The sequence below is a fragment of the Heloderma suspectum genome, chromosome 5 (genome assembly GCF_057233095.1).
Source record: "Heloderma suspectum isolate Gila_16-S chromosome 5, 16-S_ref, whole genome shotgun sequence".
Classification (NCBI taxonomy): domain Eukaryota; kingdom Metazoa; phylum Chordata; class Lepidosauria; order Squamata; family Helodermatidae; genus Heloderma; species Heloderma suspectum.
The window spans coordinates 150,149,147-150,173,662 of record NC_139462.1 but is presented as its reverse complement, the minus strand read 5'-3'; the positions used below and the strand labels follow the sequence as shown (position 1 = coordinate 150,173,662).

The 24,516-nt window shown below is 42.2% G+C and overlaps 1 protein-coding gene across 2 annotated transcripts in view; it reads left to right on the top strand.

The window, feature by feature from the left end:
* HECW1 (HECT, C2 and WW domain containing E3 ubiquitin protein ligase 1) overlaps positions 1 to 17,426 on the top strand; it is a 291,424-nt gene extending 273,998 nt beyond the window's left edge. The window contains exons 25-29 of one of the 2 annotated variants that reach the window (XM_084857787.1): positions 2,618 to 2,764; positions 5,179 to 5,293; positions 6,574 to 6,772; positions 11,810 to 11,951; positions 16,886 to 17,426. In XM_084857787.1, the coding sequence (XP_084713913.1) occupies positions 2,618 to 2,764; positions 5,179 to 5,293; positions 6,574 to 6,772; positions 11,810 to 11,921 (573 nt within the window). In that variant the 3' untranslated portion in view covers positions 11,922 to 11,951; positions 16,886 to 17,426. Of the gene's footprint in view, positions 1 to 2,617; positions 2,765 to 5,178; positions 5,294 to 6,573; positions 6,773 to 11,809; positions 12,906 to 16,885 lie in introns of those variants that run through there. The other variant, XM_084857788.1, reaches the window with a different exon arrangement.
* Positions 17,427 to 24,516: the final 7,090 nt, after the last annotated feature.

Here is a 24,516-nt window from a genome sequence, read left to right as displayed (position 1 = left end):
ATTAGCAATGCTTCTTAAGGCCCATTCAACCTCACTCTTCAGGATGTCTGGCTCTAACTCACTGACCACACCGTTAAATCTATCCCCGATATTATTATCCTTCCTATACAGATCTTGCATATATTCTTGCCACCTTTTCTTGCTCTCTTCTGCTTCTGTTAGGTCCTTGCCATCTTTGTTTTTGATCATGCCCATTTTTGCCTGAAATTTACCTCCAATGTTTCTAATTTTCTGGAAGAGGTCTCTTGTCCTTCCTGTTCTATTATCTTCTTCCACTTCCGCGCATTGCTTGTTTAAAATTAATTCTTTATCTCTTCTGGCTAACCTCTGGAATTTTGCATTTAATTGGGCATATCTCCCCCTATCACTGTTGCCTTTTGCCTTCCTTCTTTCTTGGGCTACTTCCAGTGTCTCAGCAGACAGCCATCTTGCCTTCATGGTTTTCTTTGGGACGTTTTTTGTTGCCGCCTCCTGAACAGTGTTGCGAACTTCTGTCCATAGTTCTTCCGGGACACTATCTACTAAATCTAGTCCCTTAAATCTATTCTTCACCTCCATTGCATATTCATTAGGCATATTAGTGAGCTCATATCTAACTGATCTGTGGGTCTTCCCTATTCTCTTTAGTTTGATTCTAAATTGTGCAATAAGAAGTTGGTGATCTGAACTACAGTCAGCTCCAGGTCTTGTTTTTACCGACTGTATAGATGTCTGCCACCTTTGGCTACAAAGGATGTAGTCAATCTGATTTCGGTGTCGACCATCTGGTGAAGTCCATGTATAAAGTCATCTTTTAGGTTGTTGGAAGAGAGTGTTTGTTATGCACAGTGAGTTGTCTTGGCAAAATTCTATCAGCCTATGTCCCACTTCATTTTGTTCTCCCAGACCGTGCTTGCCTGTAATTCCAGGTATCGTTTGACTACCCACCTTAGCATTTCAGTCTCCTGTAATGAAAATAACATCTCTTTTTGGCATATTATCCAGTAGGTGTTGCAGATCCTCATAGAACTGATCTACTTCTGCTTCTTCAGCATCTGTGGTTGGGGCATATATTTGGATCACTGTGATGTTAAATGGCTTACCCTGAATTCGAATTGAGATCATTCTATTGTTTTTTGGATTGTATCGAAGCACTGCTTTAGCCACTTTTTTATTAATTATGAAGGCTATTCCATTTCTTCTGTGGTCCTCTTGTCCACAGTAATAGATCTGGTGGTCATTTGATGTGAAGTGGCCCATTCCAGTCCATTTCAGTTCACTGACACCCAAAATGTCTATATTTAATCTTGACATCTCCCCAATAACCACATCCAATTTGCCCTGGCTCATAGATCTTACATTCCAGGTTCCTATGGTGTGTTGATCTTTAGAACATCGGATTCGTCGTTCACCACCAGCACCATCGGCTGCTAGCCATCCTTTCATCTTTGAGCTAGCTGCATCATCACATCTGGGGCTAGTTGAACTTATCCTCTGTTCCTCCCCAGTAGCATTTTGACCATCTTCTGACCTGAGAGTCCCATCTTCCGATGGTATACCAACATTTTTCTGGTTGTACTAATCCATTTAGTTTTCACGACAAGAATACTGGGGTGGGCTGCCGTTTCCTTCCCCAGGGATCGTATTTAGTCTGACCTCTCTGCCATGACCTTCCCGTCTTGGGTGTCCCTTCACGGTTTAGCTCATGGCGTCATTGAGGTGCTCAAGCTCCAGCACCACGACAAGGTAACGATCTCTTTTCCTGGAGACACGAGGGTTAATGCGCTTTTATCTCCAAAATACCCCATAAGGTCGTTAACATAAGACTGAGAGAAAGTGACTGACCCAGTGAACTTCATGGGTCCGTGCAATTCAAATCCATCTCCTTTGTCCAGGTCCACAGTGCATCACACTGGCTTTCAAGCAATCTGAAGTTTAAGGCAAGCAGATACTTAAAGACAAACTCAGTAAGATGAACACAAATATGGAGACGACTGTTTTAAATAAATACGTGTAGCTTTCCAGTTTAAAGGTTAAACATTGTTACCTTTCCCCCTTTTGTGATATGCACAATTAAAGCATTAATTGTGCATGACATGTATATGTAAATATGAAGCTGGAATACTTTAAATATAATTCTCATTATGCAATCAGCCATTTGTATACCAAGATCGTGTACATGGGGATTGTCCCATTTTATCTTCACAACAACCATGTAAAGTAGGTTAAGCTGAATAGCCTGCAGGTCACCCCGTCCAGTGAGCTTCATGGCTGAACAGGGATTTGAACCCAGACCTTCTTGGTCTCTCTTTTGTCCATTGCAACACGCTAGCAGCTGACAAAATCACATTATAAAACAATATTATTTGAAAACAATGTTTTCAAACATTGTTTGAAATATTCAAAATCTTCATATAAAATATTTTATATGAAATGTAAATATTCAATATAAATATAAATTGAATATAAATATTCAAAAGTTCATATAAAACAGCATATGATAATAATGTAGCTATTAACAAAACATAGTTTGAAAACTCTTATTCTTTGGTCGTATTTGAATGTTGAAACTTGTTGCTATGGTTACTTTTGCACAATTACCCAGTATTTATTTTTCTGTGATTCATTTGTTTGCTAGGTAACAGAAAGGGAGTTGAAATCTGGGGGTGCAAATACGCAGGTGACTGAAAAGAATAAGAAGGAGTACATTGAAAGGATGGTCAAGTGGCGAGTGGAAAGAGGTGTTGTTCAGCAAACAGAGGCCCTAGTCCGTGGTTTTTATGAAGTAAGTATCGGTCAAATTGTCAGAGTCATGGGCACAATGGCAGCCAAATGACAATAAATCAACTGCACTTTCTGGCCAGAGAAGTAAAATTCATATATGCACATGCATACTAGGGATGGGGGAGAAATTTGTTTGGTTCGCGTTTGGTTCCATGTACCTTGGAATCTTAATAGGAAGCACCTATATTGGTTGAATGGGCATGCTAATAGCTAACTAGTATTTGATACTGCACTGTGGTTATTGACCAAACTGTGGTTGACCGTAATGTTACTGAACCACATGGATACTTTGTGTCAGTTAATGTAGACCAGAGGTGTAGCTTAAAAAGTAAACTGCATGGTTTATTGTAGGGTTTGGGGGAACACGTGAAACTACAGATATTGGGGATTGAAACTCTTTATTTGTTAGAGTTGATCATTAATATTGCTTTGCGAAACTAGAGTAGCAAGAAATGTTCTGCTGAATAGAGTAGCTCTGATCTAGGTCAGGTTACCACAACTAGTAGCACACAAGAACTAGCAGCTACCTATTCCCTTCTAGCTACATATTCCCTTCTACATCAAAAGATTGTTACGGATGAGGGACTTTGTTCAAGCTATCTGCCTGTAGTTCAGTACTTTGACAGCATTTAGTTGTCTGTTTACCACCTAATCCCAGATTAAATACTTCTAAATAAAGTGTACACCTAAGATTGTCTTGTGGGTTACAATCTAGGTTTTGTACAAACAAGAATTAGTACAGGAAAATCTTTTTTGATCCATTTACTATTTTTATTAGAAATATACTTGTAGCATAACATCAAAATATAACTTGCATATAACAACATAAAACACTTCTGCTGTTAAACAGAACTTTGCTAAATAATAGACTTGTAGTCTTAATACCTTAAAAAGAGAGATCTCCTTCTAAGTACCAAGTTCCTTATTCAATACTGAATAAACTATTCAGCTAACAGGTACAGAGCAGGCCTTATGAGCTTCTAAGAAGAAGCTCCCACATTCTAAAATCAGCACATATTTATACTCTTTTTGTGTAGAAATTACCTCATAGCTAATATTATCAACTGTCCCATAAATTAGGGCTCACAGTCTTAATTATCTCACTATTAAACATTGTTAAAAATTTAGAACATACATAAAAGGCTTACATGTACACGTTTCAGGCTAGATAAGATCAATTTTGAATTATACCTTAGAGAAGATAACTCCTTACTCAACATTTGCCAATTAAACCTGAGTACATAAATTTTTCTACACAGCTATATGTCAAACTTTTTGACATGTACACCTTACACAATATTTTTTGCTCATTAATTGATAAGCAAAAACTTTAAGTACACTTTTGACCTGGAATATTACAGCCTCACACCTGTTCATTACTCAAATAAAGTTTTGGCCCAAATGATAGGGCTGCTTTAAATCAGCATTTTCTCTTTGGATACTATCCACATCAACTTGACCATTATTTTTATGCCAGTTACCCAGAATTCATTGTGAACCTGCTTGTATCTTTTCTTTAATACAGTTTAATACAATACGTCTTATTTATTTACATTTTCAAATTCTTCATAATCTATCATTGATATTTAGCATTCGCATTTCATAATAAGACATCTTATATTGTTTTAAAACAGGTGGATTAGCATTTTTTCAATAGTCTTCCCAGCAAGTCTAATAAAGCAAAGGCAGCTATTTCCTAAACTCCATGATAAGATGCTGACTACTCCATGGTGCCCAGATGGAGTGGAATGTGGATATGCATCCCAGTGCACATCTTCTTACACATGCAGTTATCTCCTTGTTGGTTCAGCTCACAGTTGTTTTTTCTTTCCTTTTATTCCATTCACATCTAATATTTTCACTGGTCAGCATTGTTTATGCCAAAAATCTCTTAAGGGAACAATCCTATGCATGTTTCGACAGAAGAAAGTCCTACAACTCCCAGCAGCCCTGAACCAGCTATGCTATGCTATGCTGGCTGGGGAATGCTGGGAGTTGTAAGACTTTCTTCCATCTAAACATGCATAGGATTGCACCCTAAATTAGGTTACTGGTAGCTAATCAGTATAAGCATTTGTTGATGTGTTGTTAATGCCAAGGAATAGGATACACCCAAATGGTAAACTGATAATGTTGTTGGAACAATGTCTCTGGGTAAAAATGTATGCAAACAAACGGAGTTAACCCGCAACCTGATGTATCAACCTGTATGATCTAAAAGTTTGCAAACCCTTACATAAGAAGAACTTGCTTCAGATCCCTGATGCTCAGAATGAGGTTGGCAGATAGCTGCCAATGTGCTCAGCCTCTGTAGGACAGTGAAACCTGAAGCTGTTGTTTTTTGTTTGACAAGTCTATTTTCAGAGTTTTATTGCGAGTTGCAAAAAATTATTAAAATGCATGTTTGTCTTTCAGGTTGTAGACTCAAGGCTTGTCTCAGTTTTTGATGCTAGAGAACTAGAATTGGTTATAGCCGGCACTGCTGAAATAGATCTTAATGACTGGCGCAACAACACAGAATATCGGGGTGGTAAACTATGCAGTTGTTTTTCCTCACCATCTTCCATTTCATGTTGTCCTTGCTCGCATCTCCCTGTTGGAAATCTTCGCTGATCTCTTTAACAGAGGCTGGATATAAAATTATTTGTTGTATAGACTGGCAGCCTTCCCCAACCTGGTGCACCCCACATTTGTTGGACTACAGCTCCCATCACCTGCAGCCAGAATGGCCAATGGGGGCTGTAGTCCAACACATCTAGATGGCATTAGGTTGGAGAAGGCTGGACTGTAGGTTGGCCCACATGTCTAATAGATTTCACCCCCCCACCCCCCAATGATCATAGTAGACTTGCTTGCACTTGTCCTCAGGCTCACACACACCCCTACAATTTCTTAAAAGTACAGTGGAGGAAGTACACATATACCAGGATACTATAGGGCTACAGCCACAGATTGTCCTTTGTGGACTTGTGGCTAACACATGAATATTGAAGTTCAATACGCATCTACTGCTTGTCCTCTACATCTGCAATTGAGTATGTGTCCCAGCTTAAAGATGGGCATGCAACAAACCTGATAAGAGGAAATTTGACAGGGCTGTGTCATAGTTTGATCTAGTCCTAGGATGCAGAGTAACCAAAGATAATTTATAACCGTCCACATATCGTGTCCTGGGATTAAACCCCTGGTCATTTCGAATTTCAGTATAAAAAATAAGTTTCTAGCACTCCTTACAATCTTGGAAGCAAGTCCTTTTGGGCTGAAGGAGGCTCAACGTCCCTAGTGTAGAGCATTGGGAGCTGGCTATAGTGATGCAGCTTGTCACACCCACTTGTCACACCACTGTGTTCCAGGGAACCTATGGTTTTTAGGAAGCTTATTAGTGGGTAAGCTTCCCTGGAAGACCACTCGCCCACTATTATTGAACTCCCCTTGAAATGCGCAACACAGAAGTTGAGCATGTTCTAGGGTGCGCTTCCAATTCATGCAGCGTGACAGCGAGCCTGAGCAGGCCTGCAAAACATCCCACATGAAATGAGTATGCGCCCTAAGATCCATCTCAGAATCCTCTGTAATGTGCAGGGGTTCCACGGCAGGCACACAGGACTCCCTTGGCACCCCAGTTGAATTGGAAAGTGTTCCCTGAAGGTAAAAAGTGTGAAAACCACTTACCTGTAACATTAGCTGGAGCTAGAACAAAAAAGAGAGCAAGAGAAGACAGCAAATCGTATTACTTTATTTCATCAGCAGCAGCAATTGTGGCTTCTCTTGTTTCTAATGCATTTCTCAATTACACACTTTCTGTTTTAGGTTACCATGATGGACATATCGTAATACGGTGGTTCTGGGCAGCAGTGGAGAGGTTCAACAATGAGCAAAGGCTAAGGCTGTTGCAGTTTGTCACTGGAACATCGAGTGTGCCATATGAGGGCTTTGCAGCCCTTCGAGGAAGCAATGGACTACGGCGCTTCTGTATAGAGAAATGGGGTAAAATAACATCCCTTCCAAGGTATGCTTGCATTTGAAATAAGATCATAAGTGCTGTTGCTGAGATTAATTCTTTTCTTGACATTCATTTCTAACGTAGAAATGAAGGAGGCATATAGCAGATATGTTTATATGATGTGTGCAACATGAAAATAATTTTAAATCACTTCTTAATTTTCTAATATAATGCATCCAGTGCAAAACCAAACTGAAGAGAGCAATCCTCTGGTCCCTGTGAGAGTATCCCAGGGCCAGAGGATATTTCAGATTCCCCTGCCCATGGCTGTAGGCACTCCTATGACCTCGGGAGGGGGAATCCAACATCGATCCTTCTCCCGTCCCCGTGTGGAAAGAACTGCACCAGCCGTTTCCGAGGCTGCAACAGGGACTTCAGATGACCTTGTAGAAGTCAAAAAAGGGGTGTTCGAGCGGGTGGGGAAGGTGGGAGAGAGAAGAAGCCAGGATCCACAGAATCCTATGGCCTTCCCATCACTCATCCACTTCGACCACTGGTAGTTGAGCTAGATGTGCTCAGAGACCTCTCTAGGTAGTAGTCTTTTTTTGGAGGAGGAGGAGGATCCAGAGGCAAAATCACCTCCATCCTCCCATCCTGCTAGCAACAGCCTGGCGGGACATAGGATTTTCATTCAGTTTGAAGCCACGGGAGATTAGTAGGCCGAGGGACAGGTTGTATGCCTGCCCTCTTCCCCTGGCTGTGGGGCAGCCCCCCCTCAGGGGAATGGGGAGGACCAACTGCTCTCTTAAGTTGCTATGGGGGTGCACCTGGTGGGGGCACCAGTGGGTGTGGCTTCACTTAGAAAGGGTGGGCACAATGAATTCAGCTCTCCGGTATCTGTGTAAGTATGCTTGAAGCCTTCGCTGTAACAAACTAAGGGCTATTTTGCAGGCTAAGGGGCAGAGATATATGCCTGTTTCCTTCTCCTGCTGCAGGGCAGCCCCGCTCCAAGGCATGGAGCAGAAAGACCTCTTCCTCAGGGGGCTACAGGGGTGCACAATGGCAAGGGCCACACCCAGGGATTCCAACAGGAAGGTGCCCAACTCTGACAGCTGCATAAGTTTGCTTGCAGCCTTTTCTGTATCACCGTAAGGGCTATTCCCACCAGCATGACACCAGGTTTGTTCACTAATATTTAGGGATGGGCAGGTGCCCCCCCATCCAGATTCCCCCGATGCCCGCCCAGCCCCTGCCCCCACTCGTGTGAACTCAGACCTGCACTCAGGCTCCTCGCCGCGCTGCTCGCACTCACCCCAGTGGCCTTGTCGACCTCTGTGATGGCCATTATTTCTGCAAAATGAAATGGTGATCACGAAATGCACTTATTTGCATATATGCAAAATGGGGCTGTGAATCACCATATAGGCAAGATTACAGGCGTTTGCCTGAATCTTGCCTATATGGGCTATTCACAGCTCCACTTTGCATGTACATGAATACGCGCATTTACATATTCATGCATATACAAATGTGCGCATTTGCAAAAATGCGCACATTCGCGTATATGCAAAATGGAGCCATGAATGGCCCATATACACAAGGTTACAGGCAAGCATACAGCCTATATGTGCTGTTCACGGCCCCATTTTGCATATAGGCAAATGTGCTTTTTCATGATCGTCATTTTTTTCTGAAAAATGGCAATTGTGGAGCTCAACACCGCTGCCTGGGTGATTGCCGGTGGCTTGAAAAGCACAACCAGGGGGCAAGCGGGGGCAGGAGCTCAGCGAGCGTAAGTCAGGGAGGCTGGGGGAGTCTGCCAGATTCCCGGATGGAATTGGGCGCCCGCACCATCCCTACTACTATTATAATAAACGAAATAATTTACCATCTTCTGCTCTTTAATGATACTCCATACCTCAGCACCTTCAACAGGCTGCCTCACTCTGTCTAAATGTAGGGCTGGCCCTGAAAGGAATGATTTGCCAGCATACTTAGTGCCTGTACAACATGTGGCAAACTCATAGTGTGTCTTTTGACCTTGTCATGCCACTCATGCAACTACAACCATTATGCTTCACAAGGTATGTTTTGGTCCTATAATTAAGGGAAATGACCAAGCTATACTACCTACCAGCATTACCTCAACTTGAAGTAGCATTCACTATACTTAGTTGACATGTTTGGAGAAGAGATTTGTCTCATTTTCATCTCTGGGCCAGCTTCAGAGGGTAGTGAGGTTGGGTATTTGCCAGGGCCCTACAACCACAACGGGCTAACTACCCCCAAAGCACTGCCATTCTCTATTCCGACAAGAAGGTTAGCATCACTGTGAAAGAATTCTCAGTTTCTTCCATGTTAAGAAAGGACCTGTTGAGAGTGTCCTGCCCAAGAGCCCTTAATATCTTGAAGTCAACACTAGTTGCCTTTCTGGAAACTCCAGATTCAGTTTGTGATTAATGCTCAGGTATAATCTTCTACTTGTCTGTGGCTTCCTTTGGGAGGGAGAGTGCCCCAGTATATCTGGAATCACTCCAAATCCACTGGCAAGACTGGTTCAAGCTTTTCAAAAGTAAAGCCTTTGAATCTGCCACAGCCCAAGCTGAGTTCCTTTCAGGACACTCTACAAGCACCAACTATTTTCCCCAAAAAGCTTTTGGAGAAGTGCAAATATTCTTCACAGAATGTACTTAACTACAAATTGCATGGAATTCCTGTAGAAAACTACTGCAGTTAACTTACTGGGTAGAAGAAAGGAAATAAAAGTTTTAGAGCTTTTAAGAGATGCCTCAGGCTTTTGGCCTATTGAGTACTTAATAGGTACTCAATAGTACTTAATTTTTTGAGTAAAAAGATAATTGGACACTTTCTGTTTGCCTAACTTTATTGTTCTCCTAGATAAGATTTATGGTCTATATTCAGCTAGTCTGAAGATATTAATATTTGCTATCTTTCATACATCTGCTAAATACTGAAGTCTTTGCCCAAAGAGGCTTTCTTTCCAAAATTAGATTTTTGGGACTTTCCGACATTTGGGTTTAGTTAACAGAAGCAATTTTTGCTTTCTTGTTCCTGAGTTAAAAGCATACTGTTGTGAGTTTGTTGTCTGATTATTGTGAATGGATATAGCACCACAGTTTTGCCTAGAGATGCTGATGAAGTTTGCAGAGCTCGGGCCCAGATAAGAGCTTTGCGAGCTTGTAATGCTTGCCTTAAAAAAGAGATAAGCGTTACCAGTCCCCAAATCCATATTTGGCTCAGATTAAAATCCAAGCAGGAGAAGAATTCCTATCTTACCTTCTCCACTCTGCCATCCCCCAAACCTCCTCCCTTCTTCTCTTTAAAACCCACTGACCTGTCTTAGCTAGTGGTGGCAAGCAGCTGCTGGGAGAAGGAAGGGTCAAGGGAGCGCCTTCTCCCCTAGTCCCAGTCCGCCACCTAAAGTCCTCTGAGGGCTCTCTGCTGCAGCTGCCTAATGTGAGATGAGCAGCCACACGCAAGAGGACCTTTTCCTTTGCCACCCCTCAGTTGTGGAATGACCTGCTGGTTGAAATGCACCTGCTGACCTCTTTGAAGGTTTTTAGGCAGGAATTAAAGACTCTATTATTCCGGCAGGCCTTCCCTTTTTAGAACTCTTGTTCCTCTTTGTTGACTGTTACAGACTGTTTTTATGCCGTGTTGGTTTTTTGTTAAATTGTTTTTTTACTTTGTATGCCACGTAGAGTATTTTGTATATAGGTGGGTTATACACTGAATAAATACATAAAAAATACGAAATAGTCTGCACTCCCCACAAGCATTGGTGGTGAAAAAGTACCAACCACTCCCACCTCCACCCACTGAGGACTCTTAGGATAAAGACTATATTGAATAGCAGAAGGGGCAAGAAAGAGGGAGTTGGCAGTTTTTCAATCTGGAGATGGAAAGGAACAGAGGGAGTGGTGAGTCAACTAAAAATGGAGCTCCCTGGAGTATAGGTTCTCTTTGTGGGGATTGGATGCAGATTAGTGGTTCTGCTGCCTGGTAAGAGTGCCTGTTTGTAGATTTGCGAATAAAGCAAATAATATGAAAGCACTGCCCAATGCTCTCGTATCCAAAGGAAACCAAACCTGGTAGCAGTGAGCCTGGAACTTCTCGCCACTTTAGGAAGCGGGGACTGTGTAGCAATATCTTTTGGATACTTGAGTTAGGAAGTATTTAGTCCAGAACTACTCTTCATTGACAAATACAGGATTTCCAACTTTCTGACAGACAAAGAGGCAGTGAGGGTGGCACTTGCAGGTGGGAAGTGGTGGGGGGGGCTTAACCCTTGCCCCAGCTGACACTTTTCCTCTACAATCCTTTCCCTAGCTGTTCCTCCCTCAGCCAGGATTTTGGGATGTGCTGTGATGTACTGGAGCCAGAGCAAACAGTAATGCAGCACCGGCACTTTTTGACTAGCAGGGAAGTTGATGCCATCTCTCCCGCACCCCCCTCTGAATTCCCAGTTCCCTGGGAACTGTTCCCCTCAGTGCGGTGTGTGTGTGTGTGGGATGCATTTTCTCAACAACAATATCTTGTTGCGAGCTAGTCCTGTTATAGTATAAAGTATTTTGAGGTGGCTTGCTCTTGAATGGGCAGTTAACACCCATTAGCTTTACAAAAGACCTGCTCCTGGTAGAGATGAAAGTAGTTAGAACTGGATTGTTGATATGGATGAACATACCTGCCTGAATGTTTGGACTCTCCTTGGGGGCGTGGCTGGGAGGACTTTCATGATGAGCACCTGCGCTTCAACATTTACCACTACACCCCTGTAGATGTATTTACTGATCAAGTGCGGGAAAGTGTCTAAGGGGAAAGACTGCAGAGGGAAAACAGTGGTCAGGGAAAAGGTTAAGTGCCCGTTCCGACTCCTTCCCTACAAATCTTCTCCTCATCCCACCACTACTTTACATAACTGATGGCAAACACAGCTTTGAAAAATCTACATTTGCCTCCAGACATATAGTTTCAGGCTTGCTATATTTGGAAGCTCAGCGTTTAGTTTATACAATTGGATACGTATTTCTGACAAGGTTGCTAATACTTTAGAAATGTACACATGGTGTTTCTGTTTTGCAGGGCACATACATGTTTCAATCGCCTGGATCTTCCACCCTACCCTTCATATTCTATGCTATACGAAAAGCTGTTGACAGCTGTTGAAGAAACAAGCACCTTTGGACTTGAATGAGAAAAATCGGGCTTTTCAAGTGTTTTCCTGGTCAGTGACATCACTCCCTTCCCTGCTGCCATATGATTTTGGTTTTCTGTGTTTTTATTTCCGGGGGTGGGGGAATCAGGATTGACAAAAGTTGTGCATGAAGAAGAGCCTTCCTTTAAGAACTAACCTTCATGCTTTCATCTTTGGTTTCCAATGGACAACTAGCCTGTATGCAATATAAACAACAGTCTCAAGGCCTCTGTGTATCTTCACATACCTCCCATTCATAACAGTGAAAATATGAATGCAAGTTACGCTACACTTGACCAAACGTTAAATGTTTACTTCCACCGACATTGATTAAAAAACAAACAAACAGAAACCCATCAAGCTTTTATATGCCCATCTCTTCTGGATTACACCCACAGTCCATCTTGCGTCTTAACAGCTGTATCTGCTAATGGGAGCTAGGCAAGAGTCTCTGTCATTCTTCCTTGACTTTCTTGTACATATCACACATAAGTGAGAGACACCTGTGAGCAAAAGTGATTTTTTTTTTTTAAATACATGGACTCATAATCCAAATCAGCTACATCCGCTGGAGCTGGGCCAGATATATGGTGCAGATAAGACATTCAAAACAAAACAAACCTGTAATGCAATGCAGAGTGTGTCAGTGATAGTTAACAATTGTTAATTGCCAGTACTGGAAAGATCTTTCACTTCAGAGCTATTGAGGCATGTTTGTTTTAATAAGAACACACAAGAAGTGGACATTTGTGCACTCGAGAAGGATGTCTTATTATGTAGCATAACAGACAACACCACCTTACCGAATTATTGTACATAGCAAAAAAAACAAGATTACACTCTTTCTTCTTAATATCTTCTGGTCTTGCTTACCGATTCTTTGTTTTTTGATGTTTAAACACTTCCTTACAGAAAACAAATATAGACAATCCTGCACCGTGTATTGAAAGCCGTTAATTATTTATGATATATCGACTGACACAGAGTTGTGGGTCCGTGTCATTCCTCTTTGATCAGAAATTACCCCATTCATTGCAGAATCAGTTCTACATGGAAGGATTTAGCCAAAATTCAGTTACGTGTGAAGCTGCAGAAAATGATGGTGCTGAAATAGTATGTATGAATGAGAGTGTTATCTGTGTAGCTTTTTAGTTAAACATTTGAACTAGTTCCTAAAGCCCCATTGGTCCACTTAACAAATTAGTTATTAGTGAATTGAAGAGTCTAGCCTGTTATAAGCAGGTGAAACAATGAATGGCTTGGCTTTGTGGCTTTACCTTCCATCGTCAAAATCAAGACAGTAAAACACACTGGAACATGCATACTTTGATGGGTACTGCTGAAACTAACTTGATGGGGGAAGGGCTGAATCAACCATAATAACACTTCTACTTTTCTTCACTTCTGCGGCCCTAATTTTCCAAGCCTAATCTGAGAATAAGGCTGTAATTCTACATGCACTTACTTGGAAACAAAGCTCATGGAACTCCATAAGTTTTATTTCCAAGTAAGCATACGTAGGCCCAAGCTGAATGTGTATTTTGTCTTCACCAGGATTAGTTCTTATAGATGTAGAAATATCTTGAAAAAGTCAAATTAATACAGATAATGCAGATGATCATAATATCATCACAGCAACAAAGAGACTAAGAAACAGTGATCAATTAAATGTCATATTTGAAAAGGACATTCTGTTGTTCCTGGGGTGGGATCAGGAGCTGAACTTGTGCTTGAGCAGTCTTTCCTCTTTTCCTCTCACCACGGAGAGAGAAGTTAACAAACACTGGCTCTCTCCTGCGTGTGGTGAAGGCTATGAGTGAGGTGTAAAGAGCGTGAGATGGGCTCAGGCGCATGAGCCCAAATTCTTCTCCCCAGGTATGATCCTCAGGTCAAGGAAGTGATGAACAGCCCCAGGGAACACCAATAAATGTAGCTACACAGTAGTCACTTGAGGAAGACTGCTACAAACATACAGGCCAAAAGCATTTTCAGGACAGTCCCTGACCCAAATTAGGACAATCCAGACATAGTTAAAAATGTTTAGGTTCCATATTTCAGTCGGAGATGTTTAAGCACATGTTTTACTCTCTCCCTTTGAAATCAGTGAGACATAAAAGTCGTTAACTGTGGCTGGCACATGCCCTAATTAGGCTGTGACTGTATCTTTTGGGGAACCTATACAATCTTTGAAGAGGAAAAATGGACAGAGTAAAAGTCATTTACAAGGCTCCATGGGACCTGAGAACATCAAGTGGGCACATGAACGGCAAATATGCATTATTAGTTCAGGTCTGAGCTACAGAATAGCTGGCCCAGGCAAATGCCTTCTATTCTAAAAGATATAAAAATGAGCCTTAAGTAATCTGTTTTTGCCTGATGGACTTTCTAATCCAAAGGAATTTAGTGCCTCTTAAAGCTTTGTCCAGCCATCACTATCATGATGCATATCCCTCATTCTGTAAGAACAACAAGGCAAATGCAATATAATGTTTAAAAAAGAACATTTCAGGCAAGCTGGTTGAATGAAAATAGAGTTTCTTCCCATGGTGACATTTTAGCTTAAAATTACATTAAATAAACCACTCTAGCATTTTAGACTGGAATGCCAATTTCAATTAAACCAATTAATTTGGCCTCAGTTGAAAAAGCAACAATACTTTCTTTTTTCATGTCCATATCAACTGTATTTAATAGACATTTTTGAAGCACACACCTTATGGCATATATTATAATTGCTGCAGAAAGCTGATTGATGACCTTGAGCAGACTCCAACGTAACTGGCATGCGGCCTCTTGTTTGTTCCAGTGAACTTCCTTGCAAACTTCATTGAAACAAATGAAAGAAGTACAGCACAAGCATTTAGTGGATCACACAATATATCTCCTTGCGGAACCCCAAAGGATTCGTCTAAAAGCAGTTGTCTAGTACACATTATTCACAGTCTTCTGTGCAGAAAATCCTAGGGAGATCATTGCATCTTGGCATGAGTTCATGTTTGTAAGATTGCAGCCAATGTCATTACAATGTCATATGCATGGTATTAAAGATGGGGTGTCATCTTAAAAAAATGGAATACAGGTCTAATTGGTTAGTTCAGGTGAGCCAAATATAACAGCATACAAGAGCTACCTTACTAATGAACAAATCCATTCTTTATAATGCTGTATAGTTAGGATTTTTAAAGACTGTAAAAGGTATATTTTATTAAAAATTAAAATTATTTTTTGTAGTGTGGTGAAAAATTTGTATATGCAGCGAAAGCATCTGAGGCACGAGAGACATGCTCCTAAATTCCACTATACAGTTGTGTTCTGATGCCAACCATATTCTGGGTACTGAAATAGGGTAGAGTAGCTTCAGATTTGGCCCTCCAAATCTTGTCTGATCCTTTCTAAGACAACACATTACAGTTTTTGTTCTCTAGGTCTCAGGCAAAAACAACGTTCTAAATATCCCAGACTGGAAGCTGTTTTCTTATACCATTTCTTTTTGATGGCATCTAAACAAAACCACCTAAAAAAACATTTTTCATCTTTTCTGCAGCATTGACTTCTGTAGACTCATCACAGTATCATAAACTACTTATTTGTCCAATTTAATATCATCTATTTCTATTTGAATTATCATATTGGAACGTTACGTTATGTTGGCATTGTATTGGGCAGGCTCTGATATGCATGAGAATAAAAGGTAGAGGGGAAAGCCTTGGAACTAAATTTGGAGAGAAAAATAACATTTTAGAAATTTGAGAAGAAGGAATCTTTGAGATGCTGATTTTGGCAGGTGGTAGGCTTGCCCTCACTGGAGGTATTCCAGCGGACACTGGATATCCATCTGTCAGGGATGCTTCAGACTGGATTCTTGCAGTAAGCAGGGGGTTGGACTTGGTGGCCCCTTTCAACTCTGTGATTCTGTATTTATGCGGCAAGGAAACCTCTTTTTGTCACCATCTGGAGAGATTGTATTGAAAAATGCAGACATTATGGGCCCCATTCACACACGTAGCAGCATGGAAGCTGTTCCTGTGTGATGCTGTCCCATGCTGCAGGAATGAAGCAACCACATGGGTGTGGCCAATTTCACTGGTTTTTCCAGTTGTTGATTCTGGCTGGACAGTGAGGAAAGTGCCTTCCACACTACTGAGAGTGCATAAAATGGAGTGAAAGGGGAAATCATGCACCTTGTTATGAGGTCATTCAATAGACAATTTGGCTGAAGCCTTTCTAAGTTTCAAAATCGATGTGACAGTAAATTAAAGCCACCTTATATAAGCAGGTTTTTGCGCTCTTCACAAACTCAAATCCTGATGACCTCAGTAGAGTTGAAAAGATCTGTTCCATCAGTTGTAATCACTACCTTCATTGTCCCACATTATTGCTCGCATTCATTTGGGCCATAATTTCATGTAATCAATACACTTTTTCATCTGTTTGGTACTTTCAAAGTTTTGCTTTGGTGTGGCAGATCCACAAAAGTGGATTTCACCCAGTTTGGTATGAAATAGTCATGGATTTTGCAATATTTCATCAGAAAAAACTCACCATTCCCACTTCATTCAAGTGCCAATGAATGTTTACTAATGGGGACCAAATTTGGAGTTCACAACCAGGTTGATTGCTTTCGTTTCTGCAGGTCTCATCATAACAAAAGTTTGGCATTGCTCCAGTTTGAGACTAGTTGCTTAATCCTAAAAATTAGTTTCTAGATGCCACTTATTAATTTGGGTAAATTCCACTTCCCAGTAAACATGTTAAGATCATAGTCTAAAACTATGTAAGCACACATATTTGGCAATAAATTCTATTGAAATCAATAAGATTTCTTCCCACATTCACAGATGTTTGGTAATCTTAGAAGGCAATCCAATTTCAGTGAACGGAGTTTCTGGATAACAAATATGGCTTTAAAATTCTATGGTTAATTTTTCTTAAGTGAAATGTATCTCCCCTGAATTAAATCCTAGGTCTATTGAAGTCAATGGGAGTACTGCCATTAACTTCAACAGTGATGGAATGTCTCAGGAAGGAATTCCCAGCAAAGATCCACCTTGCTCAGTCAAACACATACCAACAAACCTTTCTACTTTAAAGACGGTGCTTTTTACAGTTATTCCTCTTCCTGTACCTCAGTGTTTTAAAAATTGACTGCAATATGCCACAAATCTGAGATAGCTTTTCCAAGGTCCAAAAAGGTTGTATTATTACTTTCTCCCTAGTATGTCATAGTTCCTTTGATCTAGTCAACTGATGCCTGTAGATAGTAGATACTAGGTAGAATAAGAATTGAAACATTAGCTGAATTCCCTGCAGCTTCCAATTTACCTAAAACCAAGTGTCTATTATGGGTTCATTAAAGACTTCATATAAGTCAATGGCAGGAAAGGTCCTCATTATTGGGCTGATTTTGCTTATATTGACAGGAAAATGTCACATGATACTCAGGCTGTGCTTTCTATTCAATCATATCACTGTAAAGGAATGTCAATAAAATCTCTTTGTTATGGCATCAAGTGGTGTGGTTATTAATAGTTTCTTTTCTGTAGCTTGCTCTATAAATGGGGCCTGTTCTGTACCGTCCAACTGGATCAGTTTTTCTCACGTTTTGTATACTTTTGTGGGTACATACAATATTTGCTCCTATTATTGGAGTACATCCTCCAGGTGCATTTAACTTGGCAGAACTGGACAGCATTTGGTGGGGCATTATGCAGCGATGGCAACTAATAATTATGGACTAACTAGTCAGGCCTGCTGTAAGCAGGGCTGTTTTACAGGTGAGGTGTGGGATTTGTTTTCACAGGTGCAGCGAGGTACAGCAATGCAAGGTACAGCAGTGGAAGGGCTGTATCTCAGTGTGTCTGACAATTAACCCTAGCATGCAAAGACCATCCCATTTGCAGTCAAGATATATGCTTAAAAGCACATTTATCCCTGACAGATGCTTGTTTAGCATTTCTCTGATAACCTCCAAGCAAAGAAGAAACATAAGAAAGAAACTTTTAATGTTCCATACATAATCGTTGGTCACGAAGAGTCAGACACGACTGAACGACTGAACAACAACTGTAAAAGTGACTAATAATAATAACAGTAATAAAAACCCAAAGATGTTTGATTAGAGTTGAATTTTGTATTTCTATTGTAGGATATCCATCATCAAACCAATGCACCAGTGGAAATCCACTTGTGCTTTCAGGGAAGGCTATAGATTAAATCAGTGTCACACTTCAGGATATAAAATTATTTGTTATAATTGGAGCCAGGAAGGAGATTTCATCTGTAACAACTTACGTAAAACAGCAAATCTGAAATGCTGGAAGTTCAATGACTTTGAAATATCAGGTGCTACCTGCTAGCAAACCATACCAGGTACCTTAAAGAGCCAGAGTTAAAATACTTTGCAAATTGCTTAGGCAATCTCTCAAGGTCAGCTCTAAAATCAGGCTTTCACCAGTGCATGCAGAACATAAATCAGAGAGGACATTCTGCAAGGCAAAACACTAGGGACCATTGTCCTCCACTCCTCAACTTTCTCTATTGCTTGCAGGCCAAGAGTGTCTCGCTGAAGAGAGTGCATTCCAAAAACATCTGACTACAACTGCAGCAGGAGGCTAATGCGATTATTCCAAATGCCTGCCAATGCCATTTGAATATGAACAAACATGACAGTGTTTCTCTAAACTGTAAGCAAGCCACAGGTGTAAGGAGGAGGATGTGTGCCATTTTCAGTATTTGCAGGACAGAAATCCACCACAGTGGCCTGCTTCCCGGTTTCCAAGCAGGTAAAATGAGGCTTGCAAATGGGGGCTGAACAAACCGTGCTAGGGAGAAAATATACAATATATGGTTTTGCAATGCCTGAACTTCCTAAGAGCCCCTGAATAGTAAGGAGAATTTGTCAGTGGGATTTCATTCATTGCATTTCTATATCACCCCAACACCAAAGCTTTGTGCTGTCACTGCCATCCAGTGGGAAGCGATCCCTGCCGAAAATGCCTTTCTACCCAGGAGAGACAAAGTCCAGAGCTACATATGCTGTTTATGTTGCTGCTATGGCATGGTGGCCTCCCATTTTCTACCAGCACATACACAGATCCTTTCTTGCTTTGGTATTCCAAATTCTCTTCTTGCCCAATCTCATCCCTCTCCCATTGGCGTGGAAGGTGACTATATGCAGAAGGGCTCCGCAGGCAAGAACATTTTGGCAGGTGAGTTTGTCATGCAATTATAAGAAAAAAATGTACCTGCTGAAACGTTCTCTTCTACACATATCTGAAAGGTACAGGAGCTCTGTGTTCCTTGGCATCTAATCACCCTACCACAGAGGTTCCACATCTGGCCCATGGAGCCTCCTTGGGTTCCTCCAGCAGGCAGGGTTTGAGACTGGAGATAACAGTGGAGATGCAAGCAGGCAGTGGTGGACTCAGATGGCTCTTCCCAGAGCTGGCTGAGTCCCTTTCTGTGTGCCTCTCCTAGCCCCGAGAAAGGCAAAATGCCGGATGAGGGGTTGATGATGTCCGGTGGGCACAGCAGTGCCCACTGACATCATCTGGCGGGTGGGGTGGGGGGCTCAAATTGCCCAACATAATCCTGCACCTCTGCTCTGCAAGTATGTGTGCAGACAATAGTTATAAACACAAATACATGTATCTGTCTGTCCTGGCAAAATGACTACTTCATGGCCATTCCTTCATTGTGCTGGTGTGATCTGGGCAATCTCAAATTTCTGCACTAGTTGACTAGAGCCCCATACAAATGGAAGGAAGCCACTTTCTGCGTTGACAGAGGCAGCAGTGACTGTTTCAGATTTCAGACCCTCCCCCCCCATTCTAAACACATCATGGCTACAACCCTATGCACGTTTACTTGAAAGGAAGCTTAATTGAGCACAGTAGGCGCTCAATGAACACGCATAGGTTTGGGCTACACAGTTGCAATCTGATCCACAATTAAATGGGAGCAACTTTCACTGATTGAACTCAGTGGGGATTCTGAGAAAACATGCTTAGACTCAATGAGCTTACTTGCTTCCTTTTTTGGATCAGAATGCCAAGGTTCCAAAGTTGGGCTCCTGAAAATATGGCACTGATGCCTTTGCCGATAGTGAATCCTTGAATCCTGCTACACATTGTCACTTCGCATGCATATTATGGGCTACTCCACTACAGCTAGTCTCGTTCCACATATACAGTACTGTACAAAAGTCTTGGGCCACCACTAGATTTGTTGCTTTAGCAATGGTATAATGACCATACATAATTATTTCTCAGTCTCTTCATTAGAATACAACCAGAAAATACAGGAAATTTGTATGCAGTATTCAACAATAGAAAAAAATCAGAAAAAACAGCTTCCACAGGCTAAAGCGGCAAGTATTTAGTGTGACCTCCCCTTACACTAGAGTAACAGCAGGTGCCTGGCCAGGAATGGTCTTCGTGGAAGGGTAGCAGCCAAGAACCCACATTTGCAGAAGGGGAACAGGGTGAAAAGGCTAAGATATGTTAAAGCTCACGAAGATTGGAATGAGGATCAGTGCAAAAGAGTATTATGGAGTGATGAATCCAAGTTTGAAATTTTGGGGTCCAATCGTCGACAATATGTGAGAAGAAGAGTTGGAGAGAGATGGACGAATGAGTGCTTGCGGCCTTCAGTGAAACATGGTGGAGGGTCTGTCCTGGTTTGGGGCTGCATTTCTGCCAGTGGTGTTGGTGATCTTGTCTGTACTGATGGGATCATGAATGCTGAAAAGTACAGACAGGTTTTAATTCAGCGTGCCATTCCTTCTGGAAAGCGCGAGATTGGGAATGGTTTCATTTTTCAGCATGATAATGATCCCAAACACACTGCTAATGCAGTGAAATCATATTTAGTGAGGAAAACAGCTGATAAAACACTGACAGTCATGGACTGACCTCCACAGAGTCCAGATCTGAATATTATAGAGGCAGTATGGGATCACCTGGACAGATAAAGAAATAAAAGGCAACCTACATCTAAAGAAGAATGCTGGGAAGTGCTGAAAGAAGCCTGGTATAATATACCAGAAGATTACTTCAGAAAACTTCAGGATAGTCTCCCTAAAATAGTTCAAGATGTGCTTAGAACCAAGGGAGGTCACACTAAATACTAACTTTTGCCTGTACATATTTTCTGTTTGTATCTTAATACAGAGACCGAAAAATAATTATGGATGGTCATTAAAACTTTGCTAAAACAACAAAGCTGGTGGTGGCCTAATACTTTTGCACAGTACTGTACGTATGCTTAAGATGGTAGTGGTTAATCTGATTTTCAATGCACTTTATTGAAGAGAATGGAGTTAAGACTGGTAAAATAATGTAAGGAACATGCCACAATTCACAATTATATCAAGATCACAACCTATTCTAAGGCAGTGATATAAGTGGTCGTTTTTTTAAACCAACAGTAGCCATGTTGGCCATTAAAAAATTCCAAACTCTGTCCACTTCTACTTGGATGGCCGACTCCAGAAGGTGGTGCTGGGGGATTATTGCTCTGTGCCATGGCAATTGTGCTATGTGGTTCCACAGGGCTGTTTTATCCCCCATGCTGTTCAACATCTACATGAAACCGCCAGGGGAGGTTATCCGGAGGTGTGGGCTGAGGTGCCATCAATATGCGGATGACACCCAGCTCTACCTCTCTCATCAAACCCAGGTGAGGCAGTGGCTGTTCTGAATCAGGGCCTGGGCATGGTAATGGACTGGATGAGGACCAATAAACTCAATCCAGACAAGATGGAGGTACTGTTAGTGGGTGGTTCATCTGCCCTGATAGGTGATATTCAACCTGTTCTGGAGGGGGTTGCACTCCCGCTAAAGGATCAAGTTCGTAGTTTGGAGGTGCTCTTGGACCCAGAACTATCACTTGAGGCACAGGCGAACTCAGTGGCATGGAGCACACTGTGCCCTTATCTGGCCAGAGATAGCCTAGCTACAGTTACCCATGCTCTGATAACCTCTCATCTGGATTACTGCAATGCATTATACTGTACATGGGGCTGCCTTTGAAAACGGTCCACAAACTTCAGCTGGTCCAAAATAGGGCAGCAAGATTGTTAACAGGGACTGGCCAATGAGCTCATATTACACCAGTACTTTTCCAGCTTCACTGGCTGCCAGTCCATTTCCAGGCCCGATTCAAAGTGCTGGTATTAACATTCAAAGCCCTCAACGGCTTGGGGCCAGGTTATCTGAAGGATCGCCTCCTCCCATATGTGCCTGCCCGGACCTTAAGATCATCCTCAGGGGTCCTTCTCTGTGAGCCCCTGCCAAAGGAAGTGAGGCAGGTGGCTACTAGGAGGAGGGCCTTTTCGGCTGTGGCACCCCGGCTGTGGAATGAGCTCCCTAGTGAGGTTTGCCTGGCACCACCATTGTATTCCTTCCGGCACCAGGTGAAGACCTTTTTATTCCCCCAGGCATTTTAGCTTTCTAGTCTTTTAGCTTTGGTGTTTTAAATCGGTGTTTTAAATCACAGCATTGCTGCTAGGTTTTATTCTGGTTGTATTGTTATATTGTGGTTTTAATGCTTTTATATTTTATATTGTTTTACCCTGTGCTTTTTGGTTTTAATTTTTGTGAACCGCCCAGAGAGCTTCAGCTATTGGGCGGTGTAGAAATGAAATAATAAATAAATAGAGTCCAAACTCCGGAAGTGATCATCCCTTTATTAGGCCAACCAAAAGGTCACTGAAAACATCCGCGCTTTCAAGATGTCCAGATCTCTTCATCAGTGAAGATGTTAGAGAGGAAATAGAAGAAAACCATGGACTTGATGGTGGAGTCCTGGTGTCTGTATGATCAGAGTCCCAAGATGGAGCGGGGGAGGAGGAGTCTGTAGACATTCAAATTAGGCTCTAACAGAACAGGCCTTGTGAGGGATGCAGGTAGGACTTGGAGCTGCCCCTAGGACCGCTGGGAGCAAGAAGGGATAATTTTGATCCCATTTTTGAAAATATAAAATCCAGGAGTTACTCAGAAATGTCCCCATTCTGGGCGAGGCACACAGGCCCTTTTGTAAGGGGATGCAGAGAGAAACGGAGGGAGCAATCCTATCTGGATTGACAGTTGCCTCTGACTGCCTATCCAGTGCAGGGCGGGAGGAGTAGTGAGGAGCCGATCTCCTCACTCCCCCTGCCCTGCTTTCGCAGCTAGACAGCTGCTGACTATCAGCCATAAGATTGCGCCCTAAGCAGTCTTTATATTAACAAAGCTGGAGATCATTTTAAGGCACAATCCTATGCATGTTTAGACAGAGAAAAGACCTACACCTCCCAACATGCCCAGCCAGCATCGTGCCCTTAGAGGTTGTACTAGGTTTTTAAAACAGTAAATGGAAACCAAATTGGGTAGGTTTACCTAGTAGTTGGAGGGGATGAACCCTCAAAGAACAAATTCCTTGCTTTAGGTGGCATATTTCCTATTTCCTCCCCCACCCTTTTGTAACATCTTGCCTGATTAAGCGATCTGGAGATTTCAAAAGCTTGCACATTTTTGGTCACCTTTTGGTTGGCCTAATGAAGGTATTGCATTAACATGAAGTTTGGAATTTTTATTTTTAAATCTCTTGAAGGTAATGTTGATTTTGTAGCTCCATCCATTATAATTTAACCATAATTTAGTACCATACCGTCTTAAATTGTCCCATGCTTGACCAAACCACAGGGAAAACATGTTCACTGCACCATGCAGCAACTCTGCTTATGTGGGCAAGAAAGGTCAGTGCAAGAATAACCACGGCTAGATGACAGAAGGCTGGTAATGATGCAGCTGCATGTTGGACAGGTCTGACTGCGCCCTGCCCAGAGATTTTAAAATGATGCCACCATGGCTCTGCTTGAACACCCAGTCAGAGTTCTGCACCACCACCAAAGTCAAAATGGTTTGTTTTTCTGGCTTTGTATCTCCCAGTTCTGGAATCCAACCAAAGGCGATACTAGCGGGGGGGGGGAGTTGCAGGCCAAAACATCTGGAGGGTCACAAGTTGCGCTTCTGATCTATGCTATAGCCAAGCCAACACACTCTCATCCTGTACTTGTTCACATGTGCCACAAACATGTGCTGCTGGCTCAGCCACCTGTGGCACATATACTACAAGATTGGCCACCCATGGGTCTGAGGAGCTCAGGCACCATATGGGGGGTGGGGGCGGAAAGCCCACGTTCTTCTCACCATCACTCTCCCAGGTATGATTAAGCTGAGGAACAACTCAGCTTAAGTTGTTAAGAATTCCAACCCAGGTCTCTCTGGTCTGGTCCATATTCACCACACTGGCCGCTACACCAGTTGTGTACGAGTAAAAGTCTGAACGTTGTTTTTTGTTTTAAGTCGCAATTATTTGCAGTTGCAAACAGTGTAATGCAAGTAACACTTGAACCAAAGTGTTGCAGTGTGCGGAGTGCTCCTGTTCCAGGGTTCCAGCCGGTCATGCCCTCTTCCAGGACACTCCATTCCCCCTCCTCCTAACAGCCAGTCTTCCGTGCCCACCGAGCATGCGCCGGCTTCATTGGGCTGATTGGGGGTCGCCCTAGGCGTCGTCTCCCCGCAGCGTGGCGAGAGGCGCGTCCGTGGCGCCT